Source organism: Lepisosteus oculatus, chromosome 16, assembly GCF_040954835.1.
Source record: "Lepisosteus oculatus isolate fLepOcu1 chromosome 16, fLepOcu1.hap2, whole genome shotgun sequence".
Lineage (NCBI taxonomy): Eukaryota > Metazoa > Chordata > Actinopteri > Semionotiformes > Lepisosteidae > Lepisosteus > Lepisosteus oculatus.
Window position 1 is genome coordinate 14,322,987 of NC_090711.1, and position 14,780 is coordinate 14,337,766.

Genomic DNA, 14,780 nt, shown 5'->3' on the forward strand with positions numbered 1-14,780 from the left:
CACACCGGAGTGATACGGTATCAGACACGCCCATTATGGGAGTGATATTGTATCAGACACGCCCACACCGGAGTGAAACGGCATCAGGCACGCCCACACTGGAGTGATACTGTATCAGACACGCCCACACATGGAGTGAAACTGTACCAGACACGCCCATATTGGGAGTGACACTGCATCAGATACACCCACCCATTTTTTTGTCCTTCTGCATAAGTCAAGTTGGTTATAGTTATAGTTGTCTGTTATTAGTGTATCTGATATGAGACACACCCATGATGGAAGTGATACTGTTTCACACATGTCCATGTATCACATACCTCCACAATGAGCATTTTACCCTTTTGCGAAAATCGAGTTGGTTACATCTGAATGAGTGCAGTTCTGAAACTCAGAATTCAGTACAGGTCATCAACTCCAATTCTCACCCTCAAACAGCTGAATTTGTGAAGCAAATTTACAAAAACACCCCAGATAGGAAAAATGAAATCAATTAGCCTGTGATTAAGAACTCAGCTGGAGCAAAAAAATCCTAAAATGTAAACACCGAATTTATGTACATGTATTATTGACACCACTACACATCACATCCATGTCATCCTTGAAGACCTCTGAGACCCTCAGAGAGTCCAGTTATATTTCCTCCTCAGTTTATATCCAGCTCTGGTCAATGTGATGGGCTACAGTAATGGCTAATGGTCATTTTTAAAGGTGAGGTCTAAGCAGCCAGGAGCATTATTCTGTGCTGATTAGGAGGGCGATGGCAGAGAACAGTAATTTTATTATATTGAAGTTCTTTAGTGCTGAAGTGCTCAACATTAAAATGTGAGTTCCAAGGAGAATTGGTGGAATAGCAGTAAATCACTAGGGGTGCAGGTTATAACGTGATTTTTCTGTTGAGGTGAGAAAGGTTTTGCTGCTCATTAAAACCTTCATGCAAGTTTTTGTATCTTTGCTCACATTTGCAAAACTTGTTTTCTAGAGTGTAGAAGTTAATAAATATCCAAACATGGGGATCTTAGGAATTGAAACCAGGCTGCATTGTTTCTGAGAGGTGTTAGCACAGCTAAGAGAGTGAGACCAGGGCAGAACCTGCGGATTGGTCTAGCTCTCTCACTCCACAGGCGAACAGGAAATCCCCATTTTCACATTTCCATGAAGCCCTGGGTGCCAGGGAGGTGTTTTCTGACCTGACTGCTGCAGCTGTTCTTGCCCAGCGTGTTGCTGTCCGGGCTGAAGTCCTCATCCTCCCAGCGCTGAAAGGGGGAGCTTGGGGGAGCCCCGATACAGTCCAGGTTATCCAGACTCCGATTGCTGGAGAGCTCCCGGAGCGAGGGAAGACAGCTGAAGGAGGAGGAGCAGAGTCAGATCAGTGTGTCAGAGCGAAAAACTACAGCCCTCTCCTTATTCCATCCCGGCTCTATGCACTGGGAAAGAGGAGCAGGAGCAGGTACCACCCTGCTGGTTTCATGTACAGTAATCCATCTCTCCAGCTCCTAGACCTGCAGTGGAGAGGCCCTGTCTAGCTGCCCTTTGGCCATTCTCTGTAATCTGCTGTCATGTCTCTCTGTTAAAGAAATAAGGACCGCATTCAAAGACATTTTTTAGGGCACGTGGCCTGATTGTGCAAAGAACACTTATTTCAGATCACTAAAACAAGATGTTATTTTTCCATTTCACATTTTTACAAGAGGTGAGCTCAACACAAGGAGTCAAAATAATTTCTGCTTTCTGTCTAATTGTCCTTCTGTAGGGTAAAGTCCGACTGCGTTGCTAGCCTATTTTGCATTGCTGTAAATATCGACTTGGTCACACCAGCGTAACATGATTATCGTGGAGTGACCATTCCTTCCTAGACGCGGCAAACTGAGTTATGAGTCGTTCTGCGATGCATTCCAAGTCTGCTTTCGAAATGTCAAAGCAATAACAGCATGAATCTCAAAGCTTTTTCCTACTGAGTGAAATTTTCTCCCGAGGTTAGAAAACCATTGTATGAGTCTGCAAAGTTCGCACACATTGCTGGTTAACCAGACAGAAAATAAACACAAATATATGTCCCTTAAAAAATGGAGAATCTGGACTTTATTTGCCACCAGTAACAGCGGAGTAAATTTCACACTGGAGACAAAAGCTTTCAAAGCTGTGGTTGCCTGCTGCTTCTTTACTATGTTCTGTTGCCTCTACATGCAAAGCACATGAGTACAAGGAAAGCAGGAGTGCTGGGGGGGGTGAGGGGGTGGGAGATCTTGACTGGGAGGAAGGGGGCACACAGGAGATCAGAAGTCAGTTCTGCAGCTGGCGGCCCCCAGCTCTGAGAGCCAAGTGTCCGAACTGCCCTGACCGCCGTGTGGAGGACATGGATTCAGGTCTCTGGATGTGAAACACAGCAGCAGACGTGGTGAATTCGCAGAGCTGTCAGCAGTGTGGGAGGGCTCTGGTGCTGGGCGGGGGACCGGGCCCCTCGGCCCCCCGAGGGGAGCCAGCTCCAGGCCGCCGCGCAAGACACTGACCTGCTGAGCTGAAGCAGCGAGCCCACGCTCTGCTGAGAAGACCACAGCCCCTCAAAGTCCCCCTGCAGGACCGAACAGCCCCGGGATCTGCAGGGACACATGGTTTGGGGGGGGAGGTGGGTGTTTGTAGGGGGGGGGATGTTGAGCGTTAAAGAGGCTACCAGTCTTACTTTTACTCTAAATCCTAATGGCACTGCGATCACAGACCATTCCTACAACCCAACGACCCTACTGAAGATGCTCCATCAACTGCCTTTCACTGCTGGTACTCCCCTGAAAGAACAGAACGGCACAGGCAATATTTTCTTAATTTTATTACAGATCTGCCCAGTGAGCCCGCTAGTGGCGTTTGTGTTTATTCAGCATGTGAGACTCTTTAATTACAAGAACAGCTTGAGTCTGTTAAAAGGCCATCATCCTTCAGGAATAACAGTCGCTCTTCATTAAAACAACATTCAGAGCTCAATGCACTGGACCACCAATGGAATCTGATTGGAACGGGTGCATGTTATGCATTATAGAAACACTGAAAGTTTCTGGATATTGCCAAAATAATAACAGAACCGTCTGGGTAAATATCTTGACAAAGCACTGCCCCCTAGTGTAGGATGATTGAACTGTCAGTTGTCCATCAGGTCTGGGTTGAAATGTGTGTTTAAATTCGTAACTGGTTAAATTAGTCCAATTTAGGCAAAAATTAATGGATCGGGATACGTGAAAGGACAGGCGGAATAAAATCCGGAAGGCTGCACACCCGTGGAGCAGAACCTGATGAAAACAAAAGGGCGGATTTCACGTTTATTGCAACAGGGTTGAGAACAAAACCATGAACTTCCTCTCCTTAACAATGTGAGCACTTCCTGGGTTTGAGCTAGAGCCAATGAAGGCAAAGGCTCATGCGTTCTGCGTACAGCTCATCACAGAGGCATCGAGAGGGCTCATCGTTTAAAAAGAGCTCTCCGGCGCAGCGCTGTCTCCTTTAAAAAGCCCAGGACCCAGATTTCCATCGAAAAATACCAGACCAAATTCCCCATTTAGGGAATTTCAGCCAACGTGCAATGGTTTACATTTTGAAATTGTACCAGCATTTTCTGAACCCACCGGATCGTGGAATTTCTGGAAACCCTACATGCATGTTCAGCCAAAAAGTACCTTTCAACTATTAGGCAGGTAGCAGTCGATTTCAGGAACCTTTAAAGAGCACAAGCCGTTTTCTGAAGGGTGCAAGTGTGGGGTAACATTTCTAAGAACCAAATGGAATTCATGGTACAATTATTAGGTGGTTGTTTCTGCTTCCTGTATAACTGTGGTTGCACATCTGTACAGCAGGATATAACTACAGCTGGTGGGCCTGGATCGAGTTACTGTTCTGGCTGAGACAAGAACCCAACATCCTGAAGAGGATTCACAGCCTTTCCAGTGGGTGGCAGTCTCGAGGAGGGGGGGGGTGCTTACTTGCGTGGGGGCAGCTGCTCGCTCAGAGACTGCTGCGTGGCCTTCAGGTAGCTCTGCCGGCGGGCGGCGGTCTTGGGCGAGGGCTTGGGGCTGCCCTCCGAGTCCTCGCTGTCCTCGTCGCCCATGGCCTTGATGTAGCTGCCGCTGCGCATCCGCCGGCAGGGGATCTCGGTGGAGCCCCCCCCTCTGTCCCGGGACAGCGTGCTGTTCCACTCCCCCAGGGGGATCTGCGGGAAGCACAGTTCCGTCAGGACCCCCACTCCACACACCCGCCAGCACACACCCGCCAGCACAATCAATCTGCTTCATACCACAGCCGGGCCTAAGGGTGGATTCAATTACAAACAATGACTAAAAGACTTCCCCTGTCATACTGAAGTTTAACGTGGCAATTAAGGCTGAAAAAAAAAATCAAGAATCTGATGAACTCCTCCGTGGTAGCTTCGCTAATAGCTTACTCATCTAATAGCTTCCCGTTAATTTAAATAGTTTCTAAAGGTGCCTTTTCTAACCAGATTAATGGCCAGATACATCTTCTTTTCCAGCTTCCATCCCTGTCAATTAAAATTGCAGCTAATTAAAAAAAAACTCGAAAAACGGTCGACGCTGTTTGACTTTTCACGCAGTGATCTCAGAGAGCCCCAAAGACCCGCGCTCCTGTAAGTAAGGCGGCCTGATTGTTTGTCGGTAAACCCTTGAGCCCGGGAAGGAAAGGGGGGCCGGGCATCCTGCAGGGATACTCACTTGCCCTCGTACCTGCAGGTAGTGGCAGGACAGGTCCTGGTGGCAGGACTTGGACTTGAGCAGCGCTTTGTCGATGGTGGCCGAGCCCTTCTGGCACACTTGCCTGGCCTGGCTGAGGGTGAGGGTGGACCAGGAGCCTCGCTTGACAAACTTGTTGTCCCCGCCAGACCCTCCTCCTCCTCCCCCTCCCCCTCCTCCCCCACCCCCACCCCCAGGGCCTGGAAGAGACGGACAGGCCTGAAGCTTGAGGTCGTTGCTGCTCTTGGAGGCCTTGAGCGTGTGCTCGCTGATGGTGTTGTAGGCGTGCATGAAGTACTTGGATGAGGCCTGGCCCTCGGGACCCTGGCGGCCCAGGGTCATCAGGGCCATGGGGTTGCGGTAGCTGCCGGAGTCCCCGTCCAGGTTGTCGTCGGAGCTCCAGAAGCCCGACATGTTGGAGCGGGGCCTGCGTTTGCTGCCCTCCGTCTTGGCCCGGTCTTTGCTCTTGCTGCGCCGGCTCTGCTTGGCATCTTCCGCCCCGCCCCCGCCGCCACCGCCGCCCCCCGTGCTGTTGGCGAAGCGTCCATTGAGGCTGCCCTTGCTGGAGCTCTCCAGCGACTGGGACTTGGCGAAGAGCTTCTGCACGGAGTGCACCAGGTAGCGGATGCGGCCGGGGCTCTCGCTGCGCTGCTTGGCGGCGCCGCTGCGGTGGAACTGCAGCGTGCTGAAGCCGTCCCGGTGGATGGGCAGCTGTTTCTCGAACTGGTCCAGCAGGTTGGGGGGCAGCCGGTTCATCCGACTGCCCGCCGAGATGGTGGCGGAGCCGCTGGTGATCATCGGGCCTCCGCTCATGCCCATGCCCAGGCCCAGGCCCATGCCCATGCCCATGGACATAGAGGGGCCCAGGGTGGTGCCCGTGCCGATGCCCCCAATGCTGCCCCCGCCAGGCACCGAGCCGGGGGACAAGTCGGGCGGATCGAAGTGGGAGTTGTAGTGGATCCGGGGGAAGGTGCTGCTGTTGGAGAGCTGGTTGTTGAGGGGCAGCATGCAGTCGGGGGGCAGGGAGCTGGGGGTGGGCGGGGGGAAGTGAAGAGGGTCCATGGTGCCATAGGGGTCGATGCCAGGGCTGAGCAGGTACGGGCTGCGGGGGTCGGGCGCGGGCGGGTACAGGGGCTCCTGGGGGCCGGCCGACGGGTCGCAGGAGTCAGACAGGTGGCGGCTGCGGTTGGCTCCTAACCCTTTCATGGTCGCCAGCGAATCCCCTTTAGAACATGGTGCCGGCGGTGGGGAGACCAGATCCGGGAGGGCTAATCCTGGAAGACAAACCCACAGGGAGACGAGAGGTGAGATTCCCAGCAGCCGCTCAGGGGTGGAGGTCACTGAGCGCGCAATCGCAGGGCTCTCTAAATACCGAATTCTGTAATAATAATAGTTCAGATTATTAAATTATATTATTATCATTCAGATTATTAAAATGTAGGGAACATAATTAATGGCAGAAGCACATTCCCTGTCTAAGGCAAGGATACATTGAAAATATTATGATTAATAATGATAATAATAATAATAATTGCTTACACTTATATAGCGCTTTTCTGGACACTCCACTCAAAGCGCTTTACAGGTAATGGGGATCCCCTCCACACCACCATTGTGCAGCCCCACCTGGATGATGTGATGGCAGCCATAGTGAAACAAAACGCTCCCCACACATCAGCTCTCAGTGGGGAGGAGAACAGAGTGATGAAGCCAGTTCAGAGATGGGGATTATTAGGAGGCCATGATTGATAAAGGCCAATGAGAAATTTGACCAGGACACCAGGGTTACACCCCTACTCGTTTTGAGAAACGCCCTGGGATTTTAAATGACCACAGAGAGTCAGGACCTTAGTTTTATGTCTCATCCAAAAGGACGGTGCCTTTTCACAGTATAGTGTCCCCATCACTTTCCTGGGGAATTAGGACCCACATAGACCACAGGGTGAGCACCTCCTGCTGGCCCCATTAACACCTCTTCCAGCAGCAGCCTTAGGTTTTCCCAGGAGGTCTCCCATCCAGGTACTGACCAGGCTCACGCTGCTGAGCTTCAGTGGGGTGCCAGTTGTGAGCTGCAGGGTGATATAGCTGGAATAATAATTCAACTAAATCTCATATTTTAAAAAATTGAATAGCTCTTGCTCAGCTCTGAGTGAAGAAAAGGAGAAAGAGATTTCGCATTCCAGGAAATTGCCCAGCATGTAGAAAAACAGCAGTGATCCCACATTACGTAAATTGTTTTGAAAACTGCGCATAAGCCCATTCCCTCCTCTCACATTAACATAGTGCGTGACACTCTTGCTGGTGGATTAGAGGTTTTATTGTTGGTTAAACTGTGTTTCCGCTGTGATCAAAGAGCTTTCAACAGGGTGTTAACAGCCCTGCGAATGCCATTTACTCCGAGTGAGACTCGGGTTTAGCAGGATAAACTGGAATAAGGCGATGTCACCTTGCCCAGGACCGACTTGTGTGTTTCAACCCCATCAAAGTACTGCCTCTGCTCAGTCCATCATGCCTCAAAGTGGAAACAGTGTTCCGAAGAGACAAGATCTCAGCCCCCTGACTTCTTTAGAAGGATATCCGGATTCAACAATGGGTGTGTTTAAAAATAAATACAACCACAGTTATCCTTAAAGAGTAGAGCATGGCAAATCTAAATTAATCTCCCTTGAAGCAATCATTATGAAATACTCCTGCCAGTTGCATTTGCAGTAGAAATAAATGAACAAAGCATACAATCATATTTTCTACATCATCATCGCCCTAAAGAAACGGTTCATGTCCTCGGCACCTTCCTGTTGTCCCTGTGCGTCCTGCTCACTTATTGATCCTTCGGCTTCCTGCTTTTGTTGAAGCTGAATGGCGAAACCAAGCGCGGCAGAAGGTTGTGTCACACCAATACCCTTCCCCTCCTCATGTCCTCCTTCGGCATGCCAGGAAAAAACTTTCAGAAACGCTTTGCTCGACAAAAACCAGGAAAATCTAGACAGAATATGTGGCAGTGCACTTCAAGGGACACTACTTACTCTCAGTAGAATATGGAATAAGTATGTTTGAGCAATACTCAGAAAAGCATACATAACACAGAATCCCACTGTGTTAGAATAAACCAACACTATGCTGAGATTATATACTGTATGTATTTTTACAGCACAACACCAGGCATAAAAGGGAGAGGACATAAACAGAAGTATTGGGGTGGTTTTTGCTGGCACAAAGCAGATACTCATGAGAAGATACAGCAGTAACTCTGAGGCACAGCAATGTAGATGATAACTGGAAAATGCCACTGTATTTCAAGGTGCTCATTTTACCATGACAGTGTCAAAGTAAATGGCACCTGTAGGTATTCTATAATCGAATTATATATTTACTTGCTCTCCACAATTTTCCTCCAATATTTGGAAATCAGTTGTCTTTTCCAGGTCTGGAGTAGAGATCTCTCAACAAGCTGCTGTTTATATTATGTTTTTATTTAACTTATTTAATAATCTGTGTCAAAGTAGCCCTCTTTAGTACTCAAAAGTCCAGGAGGAAAAACTAACAACCTGTCACCTGACCACATCCATCTTCCCAGGCGCTGTCTTGCAGAACGAAATCTGCCCAGCAGGTGGTGTATTGGTCTTGTTCCCCCATCAGCTAACATGCAATGAAGAAATCAGAGCAACTACCTGAAAATACAAGACTTGACCTGGTGTGGGAGACAGCTCCATTTTAAGTATAAAGCTTTTGAGATTTTGAATTTATAAAGCCAACAGTTTTGATACAATACCAGTGACGGTGGAGTATATCTTTCACCAAACCACAAGGAGTCCCCAAAACCAGCTAGTGTAGCTAAATATTGTGACTCACTGTAGAAGGGAAACACTTCACAAAGACAGAAAGCTTACATCCTGTGATTTTTCATTTCAGATAAAGTTCTCGAAATTCTGGTTAAAACAACAACCATATGCTGTAGCAGGAAGAGAGGGGGGTTAAATCTTCCAGCCAGATAAAAAATATTTTAATGTCAACTTCGGTCTAGGACCTCCAGGCTCTTACTGTGCAGGATGGATGCTCAGAGTGTCCTGTATTGACACAGAGAAGTATGCAGTGGTTAATGACTGCTGGAAACTGCCCTCTGCGTTTCTCCTACAATTCCCAGCTGATCGGTGATTGGCCATGTTAATCATTCCTCTTGGGCTGATGTTTATTCTGAATAAAAATAGTCCCAGCTCTTGCACAAGTGCAGCTTCATCACCCTCGAAAACCTCCAGGGGAGAAAGTCTCACAAGGAAATTACTCAGATTCCGATTGAGAAAGGATGTGCAGACTGGTCTGGTCAGTGCGTTGCTTGAACAAGCCACAAAAGGAATATACTTAACCACAAATGAGATGAGCCCGTTCGGCCTGTCTAGTTCAAAACTGACCTCTGCCATTTCTCTCATCTTCCCTGCTGCCCACAACACGTCCTGGGTGTTACAACTCCTGTATCTGACCGAAGCACCTAACCAGCCTGCTCACCTGTTCTATCACCATGCCCCTCGCCACTGCCCCATTTTAGGACACCCCATCACAACTCAAACTGCTCAGTCTTGGACATTCTCTGCCATTGAGCTGCCTACTCCCAACGTTTTCGTCTTGGATAACTCTTTCAGGCTTTTTGAACTTACTTCCCTTTGACCTCGGCTTGCGCACTTCGTTTCTGGTTTGTTGCCCTTGGATTGTAGGATATTAGATACCTGGTTTTTCGAACTCTGTTTGACTTTTGACTACGGATTGTGGATCTTGGACTTAATACACTTGGCTTACTTTATCGGATGCCCAGCTTATTAGAACTCAGCTCTATACTCGACTACCACCTCTGGACTACGCTCTTGGTTATAGTGTTTCGCCCTCTGTTTATTTCTCTGCACTGGATCCACTGGTCCTCTCGATCTATAATACATGATCTTAACAGGGATTGTCTTGATTCCCCACGAGCTAAGTGGAGCAATAAAGATCTGAAGCCACTCCCACTCATGGCCATAATTCTGACCACTAGAGACTTCCAGTCCCATCTGGGGGCCTTGTAGAGGGTGAAGACAGAAGCAGCTCCTGTAAATGTGCAGGGGCGGGTCCTGGGGTTGGGGGGTTCACAGACGCTCCCTGTGCCCGAAATTTCCACAGCATGCCAGTTGCCGGCTGCCACCCCCAACATCTGTGCAACCCGCTTCTTGTTAACTCCGATACCCAGGTGCTGGCTAAATTACTTTTACTTCCAGCTCAGCGGCTTGCTGTGCCTACCTCCGAGGAAGCCCCTTTCCTTGGCCATGTCATGGTTGTCATCCCTCCTCTTGAGGGCTCTCTTTCTTGAGGGAATTTTTCGTTCCCAGTTTTATTTCTCCCAGCTGTGTCTTATCCCCTTTTCTCCATTCAAGCCCAGCGTCTCTGTAGTTCAGTTTGGGAGATGGACGTCTGAAGGCCCACCTATCCACCGGGCTCAGGAGCAGACTGAGGCCAAGGCCTTATCCCCAGATGTCCTGACCTACTGAGTCCGGGGCTCGGAGCGCCTTGTCCCGTCAAGGTTTTAACTATCTGTATCTCTGTGTTCATCTCGGATGGATCTTCTGGCACCTGGACTGTGCCCTAATTTCCCCCTTTGGACTTTCTTTTGGACTCGTTCGCCTGCGCTCCCCCCATGCACCAGATCACCGCCATCATCACCCCCATGTGTTTCTACCTGGCCTGATCCTGCTGTGTCTTCCCTGATGTCCTACTCCAGTCACTTCCGGATAATACAGTACCATCATAGGGTCTTTAACTACGCATTTCACAGGAGTCAGAACTGAGGGCCCCTGAGCAAGGCCCTTAACCCCAGCTGCTCCAGGGGTGTAAATGGCTGATCCTGCGCTCTGACCCCAAGCTTCTCTCCCTGCCTGTGTGTCTCATGTAGAGCAAGTTGAGGTATGTGAAAAAGACCAATTCCTAATGCAAGAAATTGTATAGGGCTAATGAAGTGATCTCTTATGTCACCCTGCAGCTCACAACTGGCAGCCCACTGCAGCTTATCTTATCTTATCAAGCTCCCTTCACACAGGCAGGCAGAATACAGACTGGCATGATAGACAGCAGCGGGCAGCAGTGTCAATGGTTGAAAGGGCAGACTCTGAGGAAAAAACAGATAGGACTGGCGAATTCAGCACTGGAGAACTGATGCCCTTTCTGACCTCCAGTTTTAAAGTCGCTCAGCCACAGGGCAACTGACTGACAGGCTGGCAGATGAAAATGTGAGAGTGAATGTGAGTGTGTGCATGCCTTTCACTTCCCTTACCCTCTAAAGTTTTCCATTTCTGCCCAAACCTGTAACTCAGCCCCAGCTTGGCAAATGGTACAATGCATCACTTCAAATCTGCATTTGAATATACCGTATCCAGCAGCAGAAATATCATTTCTCCGGAGCACGGCCAAGAGTCAGGCAGCCTTTGTAAACCGTAAATGCAATTTCTGGACAAGATGACAGGGCTCCTCTCCCTAAAAACGCCAGCGACTTCTCTCTTTAGCGCAGCTGTCAAAGTGAGTTAGCGTCGGCGCTGTTAGGGCCTCAGCTGTCAGGTCTGGAGTCTCTTCACATCTATATGAAAATGAGCACAAGCAGAGGAACCAGGGTCTTCATGTTCATCCAGCTACTTTCTCGGAGCAGGCAGGAGAGGGGCGCGGGTGAGAAATGAGATTCTCACTCCTCAGGACTGCTGATGGATGATGGTTATTTTAAAGAGAACGGCAAACTCCCTTTTCTTAGTGTCAAATGAGAGCCGAGGTGAATTACAGTGTGTGAATAATCGTAGGGCTGGGCAAGAGGGAGATGATCCATAGAGTCTTGGATCCCATTTGCAAGACAAATCATTCCATTATTCTTGAAGAATAAAGACCCACTAATTGTACTCTGATGTGAATCTGCGGTTCAGATTGTGCTATTTCTCATGTTGTAATTAGCGAGAGGAGAGATCAGGCTGTGCTGCTGTGGGTCCTGAGTCATCCAGCTTCAGCCGGGACTAGCGCGGTGTGACTCTCAGATCAATGCACGCAGAGCAGGCTCACTGCACGCCTGCCAGACAGCTGTGCCATAGTGTGGATCTGCCACTGCCTATCAGTCTGATCTTTCCAGGTTATTAAAGCTGCAGGTTGTTACTTATAGACCAGCACCAGGAGCTGCATATTTCATTTGCACTAATGTTTCAAGTACAGTTATCTATTGATTCATATATTGGATTCATATAAATATGATATGGATTTGCTTTCCTCACAAACCTTGCAGTGCATTAAATCTTTATGCAACTTTAGGGAATCCTCTTTGCATCCCTGCACTCCATAGCACACAATCTGCAGTATAAAAGCTACACCATATGCAGTATGCTGGAAAGGGAATGGGGACATTCAAGTCCAAATGTAATTGAAATACACCTATTTAGCCTGGAACTGAAGAACAGTGGCCAAAGTGAGCTCTGCTGTAAGAGGCAAGGTCGCAGGCTGACAGTTTCTCTATGTGCCACGAGCCCCTGCTGGACAAGGAAGCAGGCCGTGCTCCTGGAGTCTTGGAGACAACAGCTCCTGTCTTTAATCAGCGGGGAGGCTGTTTTTTATGACCCCATTAAAGAAACTGCACAGCCCTGCCGTAAGCTTCGCGTTTAATTGAAAAGAAAAACCTGGATGTGCCTTCGCTGAGGGGGCTGAGCAACAACAGAGACCAGTGCGGCAAGCCTCAGGCCTTTGTGAGGAGCAGAAAGCTGAAGCGCAGTGGACTTGAGGTCATCCTATCGGCCAACACTGCTCGGCTCTCGTCCGTGCATCTGCACAACAGAAACTATCTGGCTGGACAGAACTGCTGAAATGGCTGAAAGGGGCAATGTAGGCTGTTGTGGATGATGGTGAGAGAGAGGAGACCTCTGCTTAGATCATCAACACAAAGTGTAGCCAGGCCACCTGACCTCTGACCTTTGGCAATAAAACAAAGCCCATTGCTTGCTGGGATAGGTTCAGACTTCCCATGAGATCCCTTACTTGATAAAACAGATTAGAAAATGGATGAATGGATGGCGTGGTATGGCAAATTATTTTTTCTAGCTAACAAAACCCTGGGCGTTTACTACTTACATATTACCTTCACGTAAAGAGAAGCTACGATCAGTAAAGGAGCTCACTCAGTTCTCAGCCTGAGCCCTACATTGGTTGGCATTGTCACCAGCTGGATGTGACTGGAATCTGTGGTGGAACACAGCTGTCTGAGTGCTGCTGGTGTTGGGTGAGTTTAAGGAGTCATATCCTTCGCATGTATTACTGACTGACCTTGTGACTTGCTAAGCACCTGTGAATTAGCAGTAAGAACAGAAAAAAGATGACAAATGAAAGAAAGCCATGGGGGATGTCATCATGCTACATTTATACTTCAACTAACATACACTGCAGGAGCTACCAGCACTTACCCTTGAATGATACCTTCAGACTAGAAGAAGATTTTTGTATCCTGTCACAGGCATCAGTTCTGACTCCCGTGAAATGCGTACTTAAAGACCCTATGATGGTACTGTATAATCCGGAAGTGACTGGAGTAGGACTTCATGGAAGACACAGCAGGATCAGGGCAGGTAGAAACACAGGGGGTGAAGATGGTGGTGATCTGGTGCATGGGGGGAGCGCAGGCGAACGAGTCCAAAAGGAAGTTATCCCACCAGCATGTTTTTAGACCACGTGAACACGGGAAGAACATATAAACCACACAGACATCACCCAGGGGAGAACATACAAACAGTCTGAGTCATGAGACGGAAGTACTGTAAGCCACTTCTCCCACCCTGTGGGTATTTCACACTCTCACACAATCTGGAGTTAGAAGATAGGTAGGAAGTCACTATAATTCTGCATAACAAACAAAATCTAGAAAAGTTTACACTGTTTGACCATATTGTGTTTGTGTATGGAAATTAAGTACTTAAAAGTAATCACTCATTAGCCAAAAGGTAGCCAGCTTTATGTTTTGCATCTGGTCTAGTGCATTTTTAGACATTGGGAAAATATAGCTTAGGAAACAAAGTAATTTCATCCAAGCTGTTCTTGAAGGAACCCTACCTCCTGGGTTGCAGTCTGTTCATGGTGTATCTTCTCTCCATGTAAAGAAACATTTTCTATTCTCCATGCCTTTTAGTTTCCACTTGTGACCACAGTGAAGTAGACTGCCATACTGACCCTGCGCATACACGTTTCTAATCTTTTATTTGAACAATTTGAATAAGGTCTCCTCTCAGTTCTCTGTACTTCTGAACAGAAGAAATTCAGGTCCTTTAACCAGTCATCACATGACAAATCCCTAAAACCAGGAATAACTCTTGAAGTTATTTAAACTCTAGGACTATATTTATCCTCTTAATGGTACAGTGACTAAAACTGGACACAATATTCAAAGTGAGGTCTTATGAGGTAGCCGTGAAGCTTGAGCCGAACTTCTCTTGATTTCAATTCCACATTCAATTGCATGTTCAGTTTAGCTTTTGATCTTGCTTTCCCACATGATGAATACCGTACATAGGAAAAGTCTACATAAACACTCAGATCCCTTTCATGTATAGTTTCCTACAACACAGAAACATCCGTGTGCAATAAAGCATACCGTATAATGTAAGTTCCTAATTCCTGAATGGATCACTTATCGATAACGTTCTGTGCCTAATCCATGATGTTGTCAGAATTACCATTGTAATTTTCTTGCTCTCGTTTCTGTTTGCCACTCCTCCTGTTTTTTCTGTTCAATCTGAAAACTTAACTTATTTGCTAACTCTATCAGAAGCTAGATAGCTCAGGAAGAGCAATGGTCTTAAAACAGATTCCCTAACATTACCAGTCACAGATGTCTGTGCTGGCCTATAGTTTATGATCCGGGTTTGTTCCGGTTTTTATGGATTGATGTTAAATCTATAATTGGTTTATTTACAAATAGTTTATATAGGCATTGCTCTGCAGAACCCAAACAGAACAATATATTTAGCTTTGACAATGCAATAGGACTGTCATTGGCAATCACTATAGTTATGACATCAACTAGGC

At 47.7% G+C, this 14,780-nt stretch overlaps 1 protein-coding gene across 4 annotated transcripts in view; it reads right to left on the minus strand.

The window, feature by feature from the left end:
* The window catches only part of dlgap4b (discs, large (Drosophila) homolog-associated protein 4b), a 263,244-nt gene that overhangs the window by 60,350 nt on the left and 188,114 nt on the right, over positions 1 to 14,780 (minus strand). For 2 of the 4 annotated variants that reach the window (XM_069179620.1, XM_069179619.1), the window contains exons 4-7: positions 4,710 to 6,001; positions 3,966 to 4,192; positions 2,511 to 2,597; positions 1,191 to 1,344 (exon numbers count right to left, since the gene is read on the minus strand). In XM_069179620.1, coding sequence (XP_069035721.1) covers positions 1,191 to 1,344; positions 2,511 to 2,597; positions 3,966 to 4,192; positions 4,710 to 5,933 — 1,692 coding nt within the window. In that variant the 5' untranslated portion in view covers positions 5,934 to 6,001. The remainder of the gene's footprint in view (positions 1 to 1,190; positions 1,345 to 2,510; positions 2,598 to 3,965; positions 4,193 to 4,709; positions 6,002 to 14,780) is intronic. The other 2 variants (XM_069179621.1, XM_069179623.1) reach the window with 2 other exon arrangements.